This window comes from Ambystoma mexicanum, chromosome 9, assembly GCF_040938575.1.
Source record: "Ambystoma mexicanum isolate Mex_15411 chromosome 9, UKY_AmexF1_1, whole genome shotgun sequence".
Classification (NCBI taxonomy): domain Eukaryota; kingdom Metazoa; phylum Chordata; class Amphibia; order Caudata; family Ambystomatidae; genus Ambystoma; species Ambystoma mexicanum.
This window is the reverse complement of record NC_090931.1, coordinates 23,437,855-23,452,921: the sequence shown is the minus strand read 5'-3', so window position 1 is coordinate 23,452,921 and position 15,067 is coordinate 23,437,855. Positions and strand designations below refer to the sequence as shown.

The following is a 15,067-nucleotide window of genomic DNA, read 5'->3' as shown; positions in this document are numbered from 1 at the left end:
AATGAACATAAAAAAGACAAAATATCTCATTGGGTCAAACACATATTGCAAAAATCAGAATCTTCAATTGAAATCCCAAGCTCCTGAGAGAGTGGGATATTGCGATGACCTGGGCGTGCGCATCTGTGAGAAAGGGGAATTGTCTCTGTCCTCCCATGGTTGTGCTCTTGATCGCTTTTCTAGATGCAATGGAAGTAGAACAATCACTCAGGCACGCCAGGTTTACAGGGCAAAGGCCCAGAAGACAGCAATATATGGAGCAGAAATATGGGGGCGTGCTAATGTGGAAACTTTAGAAGGCTGCAAACAGAACATATTGAAAAGGTTATTAAATGTACCTGCAAGTACTCCTAGCTTCCTGCTGTTCTGGATCTGGGTATCCAGGTTCTCCTCCATAGAGGTGAACTAAAACGACTATTGTTTTGGCATAAGCTGTGGACAAGAGATTACATGTCCTCCTATACTATAGAGAAGCTTGCAGCGAAGACCCGGACCAGGGGGAGGCTAATAACATGTGCTCTCTCTCCAATTAGCTTGGCTTGGACAGTCTTTGGCATATGGCCACCAGTTCTTCTAATCTATCGAGCACTTCCCAACCTATGGTTTCTAAAATATGACACCTGGTTTTATCACTGTAAACTATCTTCGACACCACTGGGGAGTCTGACCCTCACTTATCTTGAGAGAAAAATGCATTTAAGACAAGAAAAATATCGCGGACTCATCGAGGATATCGACGCACGAGTGCTGTATCGTAAATTCAGACGAGGAACGCTGCCTATAGGATCCCGTGTTTCTAAATGGAAAGAATATTACATAGCTAAGTGTAAACACTGTATACTCTCTTGTGAAGATCACAGATGCTATGGCGACGCAGACATTCCTATTTCCAGTGTTAAGAAGAACAGTTGCTCAGGCCTTTGGATTCTCAAGCAGTCTTATGGGGGAAATCACCATTTTTAAAGGCTGTCTGGAGACCGAGAAGGGTATAAAAGTTGAATGATGCATCGTATCTTTGTTGATGATTTTAGGTATTTTTGTCTGATTTATGTAACTGCTGGTCATTTTCAGGAGGACTCTGTATTAACCTCTGTATTTTTGATGACATGAATTGTTTTAGGAACTACAAGAGTCGATCATATTTTGATGATGTGTTGTTGTGCTGTGTATGGTTGTGCTGTGTATGGTTGTGTGGTGTATGGTTGTGCTGTGTATGGTTGTGTGGTGTATTACTCACGGAAATGCATCTTAGGATGATGAGACTGGAGAACACCTAACAGAGAGGGTTGGAGAACGTAGACAGAGGTGGAGGGAGAACAGCTTCATTGGAGGCTGTAAGCAGGAGGGGAGAGGAGAACACTTGAAGAGGGAGGCCGTGTATCGCGAGAATAAGCTGATAGGAGAGGACTGTGAGGATCAGGTGAAGAAACAACAATGGGTGATAGAAAAAGACAAGGGGGAGAAGAAGATGGAAGGAGGAGGACCTGAAAACCGTGGTCGGGGGAGAACACTGAGCGTTGAAAGGAGCAAGGCTGAAAGTGTGAGGAATGTAGTCAAAGGCGTTTCGAGAGGGGGGTGGAAGGAATCAGTTCAGACCCGAGAGGGGGGGGGGGGTTGCTCTGATGATTCCAGAGGGGGAGTTGGAGGGACTAAGAAGTTAAAGAAGATCTGATGGGGACGATCAAGGACATAAGAAGGAGCCAGTGAGACCGAGTGTGAGGTTTCAGAGGGCCTATCTGGCAGTATAGGTGAGGGGAGAAACAAGTTGATAGCAGAACCCCAGTGATGGCAAGACCCCACTGATGGTAGGACCCCAGTGATGGTAGGGCCCCAGTGATGGCAGGGCCCCAGTGATAGCAGGACCCCATTGATGGCAGGGCCCCAGTGATGGCAGGACCCCAGTGATAGCAGGACCCCAGCGATGGCAGGGCCCCAGTGATGGCAGGGCCCCAGCGATGGCAGGACCCCAGTGATGGCAGGACCCCAGTGATGGCAGTGCCCCAGTGATGGCAGGACCCCAGTGATGGTAGGGCCCCAGTGATGGCAGGGCCCCGGTGATGGCAGGGCCTCAGTGATGGCAGGACTCCAGTGATCGCAGGGCCCCAGTGATGGCAGGGCCCCAGTGACTGCAGGGCCCCAGTGATGGCAGGGCCTCAGTGACGGCATGGCAGGACCCCAGTGATCGCAGGGCTCCAGTGATGGCATGGGCCCCAGTGATGGCATGCCCCAGTGATGGCAGGGCCCCAGTGATGGCAGGGCCCCAGTGACGGCAGGGCCCCAGTGATGGCAGGGCCCCAGAGATAGCAGGACCCCAGTGATAGTAGGGCCCCAGTGATGGCAGGGCCCCAGTGATGACATGGCAGGACCCCAGTGATAGCAGGACCCCAGTTATGCCAGAACCCCAGTGATGGCAGGACCCCAGTGGTGGCAGGGCTCCAGTGATGGAATGGGCCCCAGTGATGGCATGCCCCAGTGATGGCAGGGCCCCAGTGATGGCAGGACCCCAGTCATAGCAGGGCCCCAGTGATGACAGGGCCCCAGTGATGGCAGGGCCCCAGTGATGGCAGCGCCCCAGTAATGGCAGGACCCCAGTGACGGCAGGGCCCCAGTGACGGCAGGACCCCAGTGACGGCAGAATCCCAGTGACGGCAGGACCCCAGTGACGGCAGGGCCTCAGTGACGGCAGGGCCCCAGTGATGGCAGGGCCGCAGTGATGGCAGGACCCCAGTGATGGCAGGACGCCAGTGATGGCAGGACCCCAGTGACGGCCATGGGACCCAGTGATGGAAGGACCCCAGTGATGGCAGGACCCCTGTGATGGAAGGGCCCCAGTGATGGCAGGGCCCCAGTAATGGCATGACAGGACCCCAGTGATAGCAGGACCCCAGTGATGGCAGGGCCCCAGTGATGGCAGGGCCCCAGTGATAGCAGGGCCCAGTGACGGCCATGGGCCCCAGTGATGGCAGGACCCCAGTGATAGCAGGACCCCAGTGATGGCAGGGCCCCAGTGATAGCAGGACCCCAGTGATGGCATGGGCCCCAGTGATGGCATGCCCCAGTGATGGCATGCCCCAGTGACGGCAGGACCCCAGTGACGGCAGGTCCCCAGTGACGGCAGGACCCCAGTGACGGCAGGGCCCCAGTGACAGCAGGAACCCAGTGATGGCAGGACCCCAGTGACGGCAGGACCCCAGTGACGGCAGGGCCCCAGTGACGGCAGGCCCCCAGTGACGGCAGGACCCCAGTGATGGCAAGGCCCCAGTGATAGCAGGACCCCAGTGATGACAGGACCCCAGTGACGGCAGGACCCCAGTGACAGCTGGACCCCAGTGATGGCAGGGCCCCAGTGATGGCAGGGCCCCAGTGACGGCAGGGCCCCAGTGACGGCAGGGCCCCAGTGATGGCAGGACCCCAGTGATGGCAGGGCCCCCGTGATGGCAGGGCCCCCGTGATGGCAGGGCCCCCGTGATGGCAGGGCCCCAGTGATAGCAGAACCCCAGTGATGGCAGGGCACCTGTGATGGCAGGACCCCAGTGATGGCAGGACCCCAGTGATAGCAGCAGGACCAAAGTGTTGGGAGGGCACCTGTGATGGCAGGGCCCCGGTGATGGCAGGGCCACGGTAATGGAAGAACCCCAGTGATGGCAGGGCCCCAGTGATGGCAGGACCCCACTGATGGTAGGGCCCCAGTGATGGCAGGACCCCACTGATAACAGGACCCCAGTGATAGCAGAACCCCAGTGACGGCAGGGCCCCAGTGATGGCAGGACCCCAGTGATGGCAGGACCCCAGTGATAGCAGGACCCTAGTGATGGCAGGACCCCAGTGACAGCAGGAACCCAGTGATGGCAGAGCCCCAGTGATAGCAGGACCCCAGTGATGGCAGGACCCCAGTGACGGCAGGAACCCAGTGATGGCAGAGCCCCAGTGACGGCAGGACCCCAGTGATGGCAGGACCTCAGTGACGGCAGGACCCTAGTGATGGCAGGGCCCCAGTGATGGCAGGACCCCAGTGACAGCAGGACCCCAGTGATGGTAGGACCCCAGTGACAGCAGGACCCTAGTGATGGCAGGACCTCAGTGACAGCAGGACCCCAGTGATAACAGGACCCTAGTGACAACAGGACCCTAGTGATGGCAGGACCCCAGTGATGGAGGGACCCCAGTGATGGCAGGACCCTAGTGATGGCAGGACCCCAGTGATGGCAGGACCCCAGTGACGGCAGGAACCCAGTGTTGGCAGGGCCCCAGTGACAGCAGGACCCTAGCGATGGCAGGACCCCAGTGATGGCAGGACCCCAGTGACAGCAGGAACCCAGTGATGGCAGGACCCCAGTGATGGCAGGACCCCAGTGACGGCAGGACCCCAGTGATGGCAGGCCCCAGTGATAGCAGGACCCCAGTGACGGCAGGGCCCCAGTGACGGCAGGGCCCCAGTGACAGCAGCACCCCAGTGATGGCAGGACCCCGGTGATAGCAGGACCCTAGTGATGGCAGGACCCCAGTGATGGCAGGACCCCAGTGATAGCAGGACCCCAGTGATGCCAGGACCCCAGTGATAGCAGAACCCCAGTGATGGCAGGACCCTAGTGATGGCAGGGCCCCAGTGATAGCAGGGCCCCAGTGATGGCAGGACCCTAGTGACAGCATGGAGATGCAACAAGCTCTTAAAAGAAAAGGGTATTAGAGCCCTTTTAGCTACATTAGGATCCCTGGAAGGCTGTCAACCCAGCTGTCTCCAGCTCCTACTGGATATAAAACTACAACATTCACTCAAGCTCCAGCGCCCCATCACTCCAGCGCCCACTGACTCCAGCTCCGCCTCCATGTGAAGCTACGCTCACTCCAGCTCTATACCTTTTCTTTGCCCTTACCTCGCACGTATCTGAACCGAATATTGTAAGGATTTGAAGTTCCGTTTTTTGCACCCCTCTACCGTTGTACTTGGGGAGCAGTCAGGCAACATACCCTTTATGGATTAAACATCTTCCAAATGGATCACACAGAGTTAACATCCCCTAGGTTTGTTTGTATGGCTCTGGTTAGCCAAGGGGGTGAAATGTCGCTCCTGGTAGCTGTTCGTGCCGGGCCCACCAGGCTCTACTAGGCTACCGGATTGACCTGAATAGCTCCCTGCATTTTCAATCATGTACCAGTGCGCAAGACACGGTACATTGCCCCTGCCAGGGGTAAAGGCGGCATCAGCTTATGTATCTGTGTGAGTGGCCCCGTATGAAGGTTACTTACTTAACAATTGTCCGATTTAGGGGGAGCTATCCCAAGCAGAAGAGTAAGCCTTGAGTTTATAGGCCGGCACTTCCTTGGCACTCAATGCCCTATTCAATCCTGATGGGCGGCAAAGGTTTTGTGGAGAGTAGCCATTGGCAAGCAGCCATCTAGGCACAGGGTTCCTAAAGTTGATATGGTGCCTCCATGTATGAAATCTTCCAACCCTTGCACTCCACTCTAGCCCCTTCAGAGTGCCCTGAGCCTTAAAATTCCCAGTGGAATAAGAGCTAGTGTTGCCCCTAGCATAGCCTTGACTAACAAAGGTTCCTGCTCCAGTGCCAGCATTCAACAAACAGTAAACATCCCCAAAACCAAGACCAGCTCCATGAAAAGGTCTACCTAGATGGTTGGCAGCGTCTGCTTGGCATAGTTGTAATTGTAATTGGTTATTTATAACGCGCTAAATACCCAGAGGTTTCTAAGCACAGACCCGGGAATCGAATTTGTGTTGCACTGCATCGTCTTGCTTCCAAGGCAAGCGCGTTGCCCCTGATCTATCCTCCCGAGTTGCATCCACATTGCAAGATAAGGAGGTTTTAAACCATACAGGCCTGCTGTTGAAAGTATGCAAGGGGCCACGTCTCTGCTTAGAAGATAAGCATGTCAGAGCCACAGGCTGCCAACACTTCAACTGTATCTTTCTTTATATTCAAATCTTTGGTCAACAATCACTATTTTGTAGCGTATCACAATAGACAAATCACAGTGTGCAGCCTGAAGGCTCTGGGAAGTGTGAAAATGGCAGATGGTGTGCAATGAAAGACTCAATATCATAGCATAACAGGACATAGCAGAGTGTGGGGCAGTACTCTGGGCGGCACAAGCAACTTCAGTGGCTGGGAGCAACAGGGGAGAAAATGTAATGGTGGCTCTACCACAGTCAGTCTGCTATACTAGAATCTCTGGTGCACTGAATTGCTGGTGAGACTATGTCTGCCTGTCAAATCAAGTGTTACGAGACTGGGAGAGCGACAGTGCAGCAATAATGCAGTTCTGTGAGACAGTATTGGAGCCACTAGCAGAGGAGCACCACTTATTAAAACTGTCCTATTGTAAGGGTGTAAAAGTAATAATTTATAAGCACTCACATTTTTTGCAGCTGAAGTCGGGGTGAGATTACATTATTTGCCCAGGATCACACACTAAACAGCAAAGCAGGGATTTTAACCCACTCTGCAGTTTGGGCACATCCACCTTCTTCCACACTTTACTTGGAACAAATATTTAAGTTGTGGCTATCAAGACCTACAATAATACTGTCCTATAGAGTTTTTACTTCTTGTTTTCCCTTGAATTTAGTTCTTATTGTGGTGTTGGTACTCCACCTTCCAAAGGGCTTTAAGTGGGGTAAGAACGTGAGGGGGGCGGGGTCATTTGGGGGCGTGGCTTGTGGGATGGGCATGGCCTAAAAAAGTACACAAGCCATAAGTAAGGTATGCATATAAGTATATAAATGCTTACATTTATATACTTGTTTGCATACCTTACTGTGGTTTGTGTTCTTCAAGATGGCTTGAAAAGTGCATACACCATAGTAAGGTACGCACAGAAAACATTCATATATTTGTGTGCATACCTTATGGTTTGCGTACTTTTCAAGCCATCTTTTTTTAAACATTTCTATGTTTATAAAAGATGGCTTGAAAAATACACAATTTAATCCATCTTTTATGAAGCTCTGACGACGAACAAAGCCGTTTACATCGGCAAACCTCGAAATATGTCAAGGAATCCGCAGGTTCGCCGAGGGTTAAAGACGCCTCGGCGACCTGGAGAAACAAAGGCACAGTAACTTCCTCTGGTGACCCCTCCCACGAGGAGTCATCAGAGGAATTTACAGTGCCAGCTAGAGCGTTGTCGCTGGGACCGGCTGGAATTCCTGTCCGCTTGCCTGACTAAATGGCAGGCGCATCTCAAGTCACGGTTGCGGCCGCGGCAGAATAATGTGTCCTGCCTATGATGTGGCGGGACTGCGGGGCCCTGGGGTAGGTCCCCGGCTGAGCCCCACTTTTTAGAGACTACCGGGGCCCAGCTCCAGCTGGCCCCGGCCCACTTAAAGCACAGACCTTGCAGCTGTACCTTCTGTTTAGCGAGCATGTCTTCTCCCATCCTAGTTGTGTTGCTCTGCCTTTTGAGGGCTGCTCCACCCTGGATGATTATAGGGGGGTGGAGTAGGGGCAGTGTTGGCCTACTGGAATGCAACTGGAAGGCTTAAACCTCCTTTTTACTTGACTTTAGCATATGCCGTACATGAGAGCCAATGTTTCCACTGTTCTGCACCCCCCACGCTCCCTTACAACAAGTTGGCGACTACCTGCAAATGGGGTCATATAACTGCCGGTGATGTCACTTCCTATAGTTGGGCACCCCATCCCCCCACCGGGAAATTCATAATTCGGCTCCCCTGCTCGGTTCAAAATGGAAGGGGGTCTACATGCGTGTTACAACATCGTTGCTGTGCTGGCGCTGCGGCGTACTCGTGAAGTAATACGATTCCAGAATCATATGATCATCAGAAGTCAGGAGAAAAGGCAGCAACCACTTGGGTACCTCAATTTTATGATACCAAAATAAAAACATATGCTTCTAAACATATGCTGTGAGTCAAGAACATTCATTTCACAACAATGCGCTGAGCTTAAAACCCCAGTGTCTTAGTAAACTGATGTGTCATGTGAGGGCTTCGCGTTGGCCCACACTCACTGGAGGAGGGTGGCCTGCCGAGTCCAGACCAAATGACTCAGGGTCGCCAACAAGCGATGCTTTGAATAAGTAGGGCCTCTGCATGCATTCCTCCAAATGTAAGTATCACATGACGATGGGCAGGCTACGCTCCGCCAGAAAGGAATTCCTACGCCTTCCAGGATGGAGCAGAGACCCTCGGGTTTGAGGGACCGACCAGTGGCTGAGGGCAAATGCACGTTTTTTTTTATTTTTTATTTTTTATTATTTGTTTAGTTGATACATCAACTTTTCAAACACCTGATAAGAACTTTTGCAATAGTAATTACATTACAAATATCTAAAATGTATCATAGTCCATAAGAGGTGAGTTCCACCTCAGCGAAAGCATAAAAGAAGAAAAGAAAAGTAGAATAACCAGCAATATACACAATATCCTGAGTAGCTCTCAAATTCGGAGCAGACTTTACAATTTCATTATTCAAGCACCAGATTTCCAATATCAGTGCTTATAGCATGTTGCAACCAATTATTTCATTCAATACAAGGCATGCCTTTATCACTTAGCTAGGTATACACAACCTAGATACATGCCAGGGCAGGTAAAACAATATCCAAAAATTGCACAATTGCAATCTGTGTGAGCATTCTTGGATTAGAAAACATGTGTTCCCATATTTGATGCTGGGTTATATGTTCCTGAAACAATAATTTGCCCTTGAAGCATCTGTTTCTCACGCTGCTCGAAGCTTTAAGATCTACCAACAAATGTTGCAACGTTTCAGTCTGGTTCATTTCCATACAATAGCGACAGAAATGTTTCTCAGCGATTATTGAACCTCTCCTTTTCATAATCTCACGTGTAGACCACAAATTCAGCCTAAATCTCATATATTTACTACGATAAATGTCATGTTTAAGCAATTGAGGCTTAGCCGGGAAGCCCCCCAACCCCTAGCGCCCTGCCCTCCCACGGGATCCCTTTGCTCATGGAGACAGCAAGAGTGACACTTCCAAGACGCTTGCTCTCTGGTGCGTGCGCCTCCCCCAAACACCTCCCAGGACACATACACTTGGGTCCACGCGGCCTGCCTCTAAGCGCTCACTGCACCTTGATCCCACTGCTGTGACCTCATGCACTCTGCATTTTCACCACAGCTGGCTGCAATTAAAGCGTCGTCGCGGCTCATTGCACATTGACCCCCGCCCCCACCGCCTCACTGCAGACTGCACGTCCCCCCTCACATCTCAGCCTATATATGTCCTGGACACCGATTGTCCAATCCTTCCAGGTGCACTGCTGCCACACTTCAAAGAGGTGCAGGTGCGCTGCCGTTACACGCAACACGTCCTTCCACAATGCCCTCGTTTATGCAAATGAGACCATGCATCCCTTAACCACAGGATGGGTGGGGGCTGGGGGGGTTACGTACAGAGATGGGGGCCTCGCTGCTGCTCGTGATGGACTTGTCGTAGGTGAGAGGGCTGGCGTCCAGCTTGACATCCACGCTGCTTTTGGACGAGCTGTCGTTCACCTCCACGTCCTCCACCGCAATCTCTTCACAGAACCTGGAGCGGGGGAAGTGAGGGAGAGGCGAGTTATTCTCTAGCGTGACATGTCCGGCGTGACACGCGCGTCACGCACCATGCGCAGACATCTGAAGGTGTGCAGTACGCCCTGCACATGGCCCACTGCCACTCAAAGGATCATCCCAACTGGCAGAACTGAATGACTTCCACACATGGAACTGATAAGGGGATTGCCATGTACTCATGCACACAACTTCTCTTCACACTTAGCAACTCGCACGTCCACCTTGCACTGCTCGCCAACACACACATGGCTGTCCACAGATGGGCGATGTTACATGGCAGGTCATCCTTGATGTCATGTGTCATATCACCGGCTGTGACGTCATGTGTGTTGGCATGGCATGGGTTAGGGCTGTGTAGCTCACCATAAGCAACACATTTCTTTAGTTTACACTTTTGCACTACAACCACAATGTCCCTTTAATACACAAATATAAAACATGTAATGTAAAAACAATTAAGGTTAGTACATACAAAAAGTTAATACCTACAAACATTGGAAATACCACTGTTAAGGTTTAAAAAAACTTCTCACAAACAAACTATCATGATAGCAAACCAACCCAAAATATATGTCTACATTAAAATCAGCAATGCTTTAAGCTCAACGCAACGCTACATTTCAGTCATGTTTTTTTACTGTTGCTATGTTTTGAAATATGCTATTTTTTAGCTCTGTTTTTTTTATTTTGATTATGTGTGTTAATTATATTTTGTAATGGTTATGTTTCATTTGCATGCATGATTGTAATAGAAGGTGTTTTTAATCTGCTTATTTAAACATGAATGTTTGTATTTCCAGTGTTAGTAGGTTTCTACATTTTTGTAAGCAGTGATCTAAATTACTTTGTAAATGTATTTTTTTTTCAATTTTCTTGCCTTTTTTAGAGGAAACATTTTCTTACCGCCACTATTTTCTTTTAAGTATTGCATTTGTTCTGGTGGCCCGGCCACTTATCGGCCTAGTACCAGGGAAAACCATCATAAGCAGGGCATTCAGGGAGCGCATGTTATGGTGGCGCTACCAGGGAAGACCAGCGAGCTGTGGCCTAGGTGCCAGTGACGACCTCCGGAGCTCCACCTAATGTATGAGCAGTGCATTGTGGGGGCATTGAAGACCAGCCAGTTATGGCCTAGGTGCCGGTGACGACCTCCGGAGCTCAACCTAATGTATGAGCAGTGCATTGTGGGGGCATTGAAGACCAGCCAGTTATGGCCTAGGTGCCGGTGACGACCTCTCGAGCTCCAGCTACTGTCTGAGCAGTGCATTGTGGAGGCATTGAAGACCAGCGAGTTATGGCCTAGGTGCCGGTGACGACCTCTGGAGCGCCACCTACTGTATGAGCAGTGCATTGTGGGGGAATTGAAGACCAGTGAGTTATGGCCTAGGTGCTGGTGACGACCTCTGGAGCTCCACCTACTCTCTGAGCAGTGCATTGTGGGGGCATTGAAGAGCAGCGAGTTGTGGCCTAGGTGCGGGTGACGACCTCTGGAGCTCCACCTACTGTATGAGCAGTGCATTGTGGGGGTATTGAAGACCATTGGGCGATGACCTAGGTGCCGGTGACGACCTCTGGAGCTCCACCTACTGTATGAGCAGTGTATTGTGGGGGAATTGAAGACCAGCGAGTTGTGGCCTAGGTGCCAGTGACGACCTCTGGAGCTCCACCTACTGTCTGAGCAGTGCATTGTGGGGGAATTGAAGACCAGCAAGTTATGACCTAGGTGCCGGTGACGACCTCTCGAGCTCTGCCTATTGTATGAGCAGTACATTGTGGGGGCATTAAAGACCAGTGTGTTTATTTATTTTATTTATTTTAATTTTTGTAACGCACCAACATGCCCGCAGGCCTCAGGGCGCACAGAGAACAAGAGGCAAGACAAACTAACATGAACCTGCAGAAAGAGTGGCGATCGGAAGTTCTTAGTCAAGGTTGAAAAGGTGGGTTTTTAAAGCCTTTTTGAAAAGAGAGTAATTCTGAATCTGATGTATGGCAGCTGGTAGTAAGTTCCAAAGCATGGGGGCCTGGCAGTCAAAACTAGTGCCTCCAAACCTGGTCAGCTTGGATCTCGGCTGGTTAAGCGCAGTGGCTAAAGTAGAGCAGAGGTTTCTGTTCTTCGGCTTGATCTTAATACGCTCTGAAAGGTATGTGGGACTTGTAAGAGCCACGCATTTATGCGCTAGTGTGAGCATTTTGTGCGTTATTCTCTGTTTAACAGGAAGCCAGCATAGCTTTTTCCTGAAGGAGGAGATGTGGGTGCGATGCGATTGTTTGAAGATGGTGTGCAGAGCATTATTTTGTGTGACTTGAAGAGCTTGTATGTTTGCAGAAGTGGTGCCGGTCACCAGGCTGTTACAGTAGTCCAGTCTGGAGTTGATCAGAGCTTGTATGTTTGCATAAGTGGTGCCTGTCAACAGGCTGTTACAGTAGTCCAGTCTGGAGTTTATCAGAGCTTGTATGTTTGCAGAAGTGGTGCCGGTCACCAGGCTGTTACAGTAGTCCAGTCTGGAGTTTATCAGAGCTTGTATGTTTGCAGAAGTGGTGCCGGTCACCAGGCTGTTAGAGTAGTCCAGTCTGGAGTTTATCAGAGCTTGTATGTTTGCAGAAGTGGTGCCGGTCACCAGGCGTTTACAGTAGTCCAGTCTGGAGTTTATCAGAGCTTGTATGTTTGCAGAAGTGGTGCCGGTCACCAGGCTGTTACAGTAGTCCAGTCTGGAGTTTATCAGAGCTTGTATGTTTACAGAAGTGGTGCCGGTCAACAGGCTGTTACAGTAGTCCAGTCTGGAGTTTATCAGAGCTTGTATGTTTACAGAAGTGGTGCCTGTCAACAGGCTGTTACAGTAGTCCAGTCTGGAGTTTATCAGAGCTTGTATGTTTGCAGAAGTGGTGCCGGTCACCAGGCTGTTACAGTAGTCCAGTCTAGAGTTGATCAGAGCTTGTATGTTTGCAGAAGTGGTGCCGGTCACCAGGCTGTTACAGTAGTCCAGTCTGGAGTTTATCAGAGCTTGTATGTTTGCAGAAGTGGTGCCGGTCACCAGGCTGTTACAGTAGTCCAGTCTGGAGTTGATCAGAGCTTGTATGTTTACAGAAGTGGTGCCGGTCAACAGGCTGTTACAGTAGTCCAGTCTGGAGTTGATCAGAGCTTGTATGTTTGCAGAAGTGGTGCCGGTCACCATGAAGGTACGCATACATATGTAATGTTGTGCTCACACTTGGAGTTTGTACTAATCACCATATGTGTTAAAAGAATGTACCCTTTGTTAAAAGAAGAGGCCTTCTCTTTATACAGCGACATTTAAGACCTGCTGACCTGGCAAGAACTTGTTTTAACAGAAGAATTGTGTTTGGTCACTGTATGTCGAAGCATGTTGAGCCTGCTAAAACTATCTGCAGATTACGGGTGGGGAAGGAATGAGTAAGCACAGCCTCGTGCACAGAGATACACAGAGGGGCACGAGAGAGAGCGAATAACAGATAACAGGAAACCACAATAGCAGATGTTGAACTGTTGACCTTGATGCAAAGTCATGACTGGGAGGAACCGCCTTGTGGTGGACATAATCTATGTGCAGCAATGTATGACAATGTAAAACAGATGGGTATAAAAGGACCACGATGTGCAGGGGAAAGGGCGGCACTTTGACGACTTGCTTTGCGAGACGGTTGAACTTGTGGCCCATTCGCGAATGCTTGTGTGTTAATAAAGCAATGTTTACTCAACTCTTTTCTGTTTGAGTTTTTATAGGGTCCCTTTTGTACTGGTTATGGTGACGGCGAGAAATCGCACCCACAATTTTGGTGTCAGAAGTGGGACGCGAAGGAGCGACAGTCCGTCACTGGGTGAGGAACGCCGCGGCGGAACCGGAGAAGGAATTGATCACGGGGCCCCAACAACTGAATCTGCACCTTTGATTGCAACCAACGCGTCATCCTTGTTTTTCCGGCTCCGTCGGCGGTGGAACAGCAGGCTGTCGCCCTTCGGGTCCGGAACACTCTGGCGGGACCCTTAAGATAAGTGGTATGGACGGATGCATGATGGAATAAGGAAATAATGATTCAGGGTTTGTGAAGAGGACGGTGGTAAGTCCGTCTATGAAGAAGTAATGTTGAAATGATGATATGATATGTTAGATACGCCAGGAGGATGTATTATTATTGTTAGCCAATAGGTGCATATTTGGGAAAGGTGAGTGTTTTAGGCAATTGCGGTATACCAACAAAATGGGTCAAGCGGCTTCCAGCAAGAGTGGTATAGGCAAGAGACACTATGCCCCTCTTGAAGGAACCCCTGCATTTGATATGTTGATTAAACATGGATTGAATTCAACATTGTTCTTAAAAGAATGGTCCGAATACACAAAAGATTTGATTGAGCATAAATGGCCAGACACCGGGTCCTTTGATGTGGACCGCATATCCAAAGTAGAAATAGAATTAGTAAAAGACGGGTCAGACCCGCACAGTTTGAGGCTATACGACTATGGAGGGTAGAAGCAATGCGCAGGCGCAATGCTCAGAATAAACAAAAAGCAAAGGAGCAGAAGAGAACGGTAAATCAAAAATTACATGATCTAGAGATAAAAGAGAAGGGTGAGAGGCTAGATCAGTTGGATAGACATATGATGATTAAGAACAGTGGGGGTATGTATCCTGCCGTGCCGGTGCCTCGATATGAAGATGTGATAGGGCTAGAAGCAGAACAAACAACGACTGAATTATTGTTTCCAGGAGCTACAGCTCCACCGGCAGACAGTGAGGGTGAAAGGGTGGAATTCCCAATGAAGTATGGAGACCCAGATAGGTTGATAGACCATAGGAGAACGACTACTGTAGAAAAGGATAGAGATGGAGACTTGCAAATCCTTATGACCGGGCTGTATGGCACACCCCTCAATGACAGCCTACGGGACCAATTGGGGCGTTTGACACCTTTGGAATTTAGGACAGTGGCCACTAAACTATATACCTTTCATGAGGGTAACTGTAAATTGAGAGGACAGAGTACTGCGGATCTGCCCTCAGCATATCAGGACGCTGTCGCGTTACTACCAGTGACTGCGTCCAGTGTTCAGTTATGGGGATGTATGTCCGACATAATAGCGGAAGTCATAAGGGGCGGTGTTGAATGGGAGAAGGAAAAGAGGGCATGGGAAAGAGAGGTGAGGGAAAGAGAGGCTAAACTCAAAGATGCAGACCAGGCGGGCCAAAACGTAGCTAATCGTATGATAGCATCCATACACTCACAGTCCATGTCCACCCTGGTGAGTCTGATGGAGGGCCTTGGCTGGCCTATACAAGTAAACGTAATTAAATATCTTCTTATTAGGGTGGATGATATAGAAGAGGAAAAGGAGCCTAGGTATGTGTCCCAGTGGAATAGGATTAGGACGGAATTGGATAAGAAACTGCTACCTAATATAAGAGTGGATGATTCAGGGGCGGAAGAATGGAGGATGGCTAAGGTGGAGAAACTATTAAAAGATTATAAAAAAATAAAAGAG

The 15,067-nt window shown here is 50.1% G+C and overlaps 1 protein-coding gene across 12 annotated transcripts in view; it reads right to left on the bottom strand.

Moving 5' to 3' along the window:
* The window catches only part of GRAMD1B (GRAM domain containing 1B), a 1,544,984-nt gene that overhangs the window by 153,381 nt on the left and 1,376,536 nt on the right, over nt 1-15,067 (bottom strand). For 11 of the 12 annotated variants that reach the window (XM_069614089.1, XM_069614090.1, XM_069614092.1 and 8 more), the window contains one exon: nt 9,405-9,540. In XM_069614089.1, coding sequence (XP_069470190.1) covers nt 9,405-9,540 — 136 coding nt within the window. Of the gene's footprint in view, nt 1-9,404; nt 9,541-15,067 lie in introns of those variants that run through there. The other variant, XM_069614100.1, reaches the window with a different exon arrangement.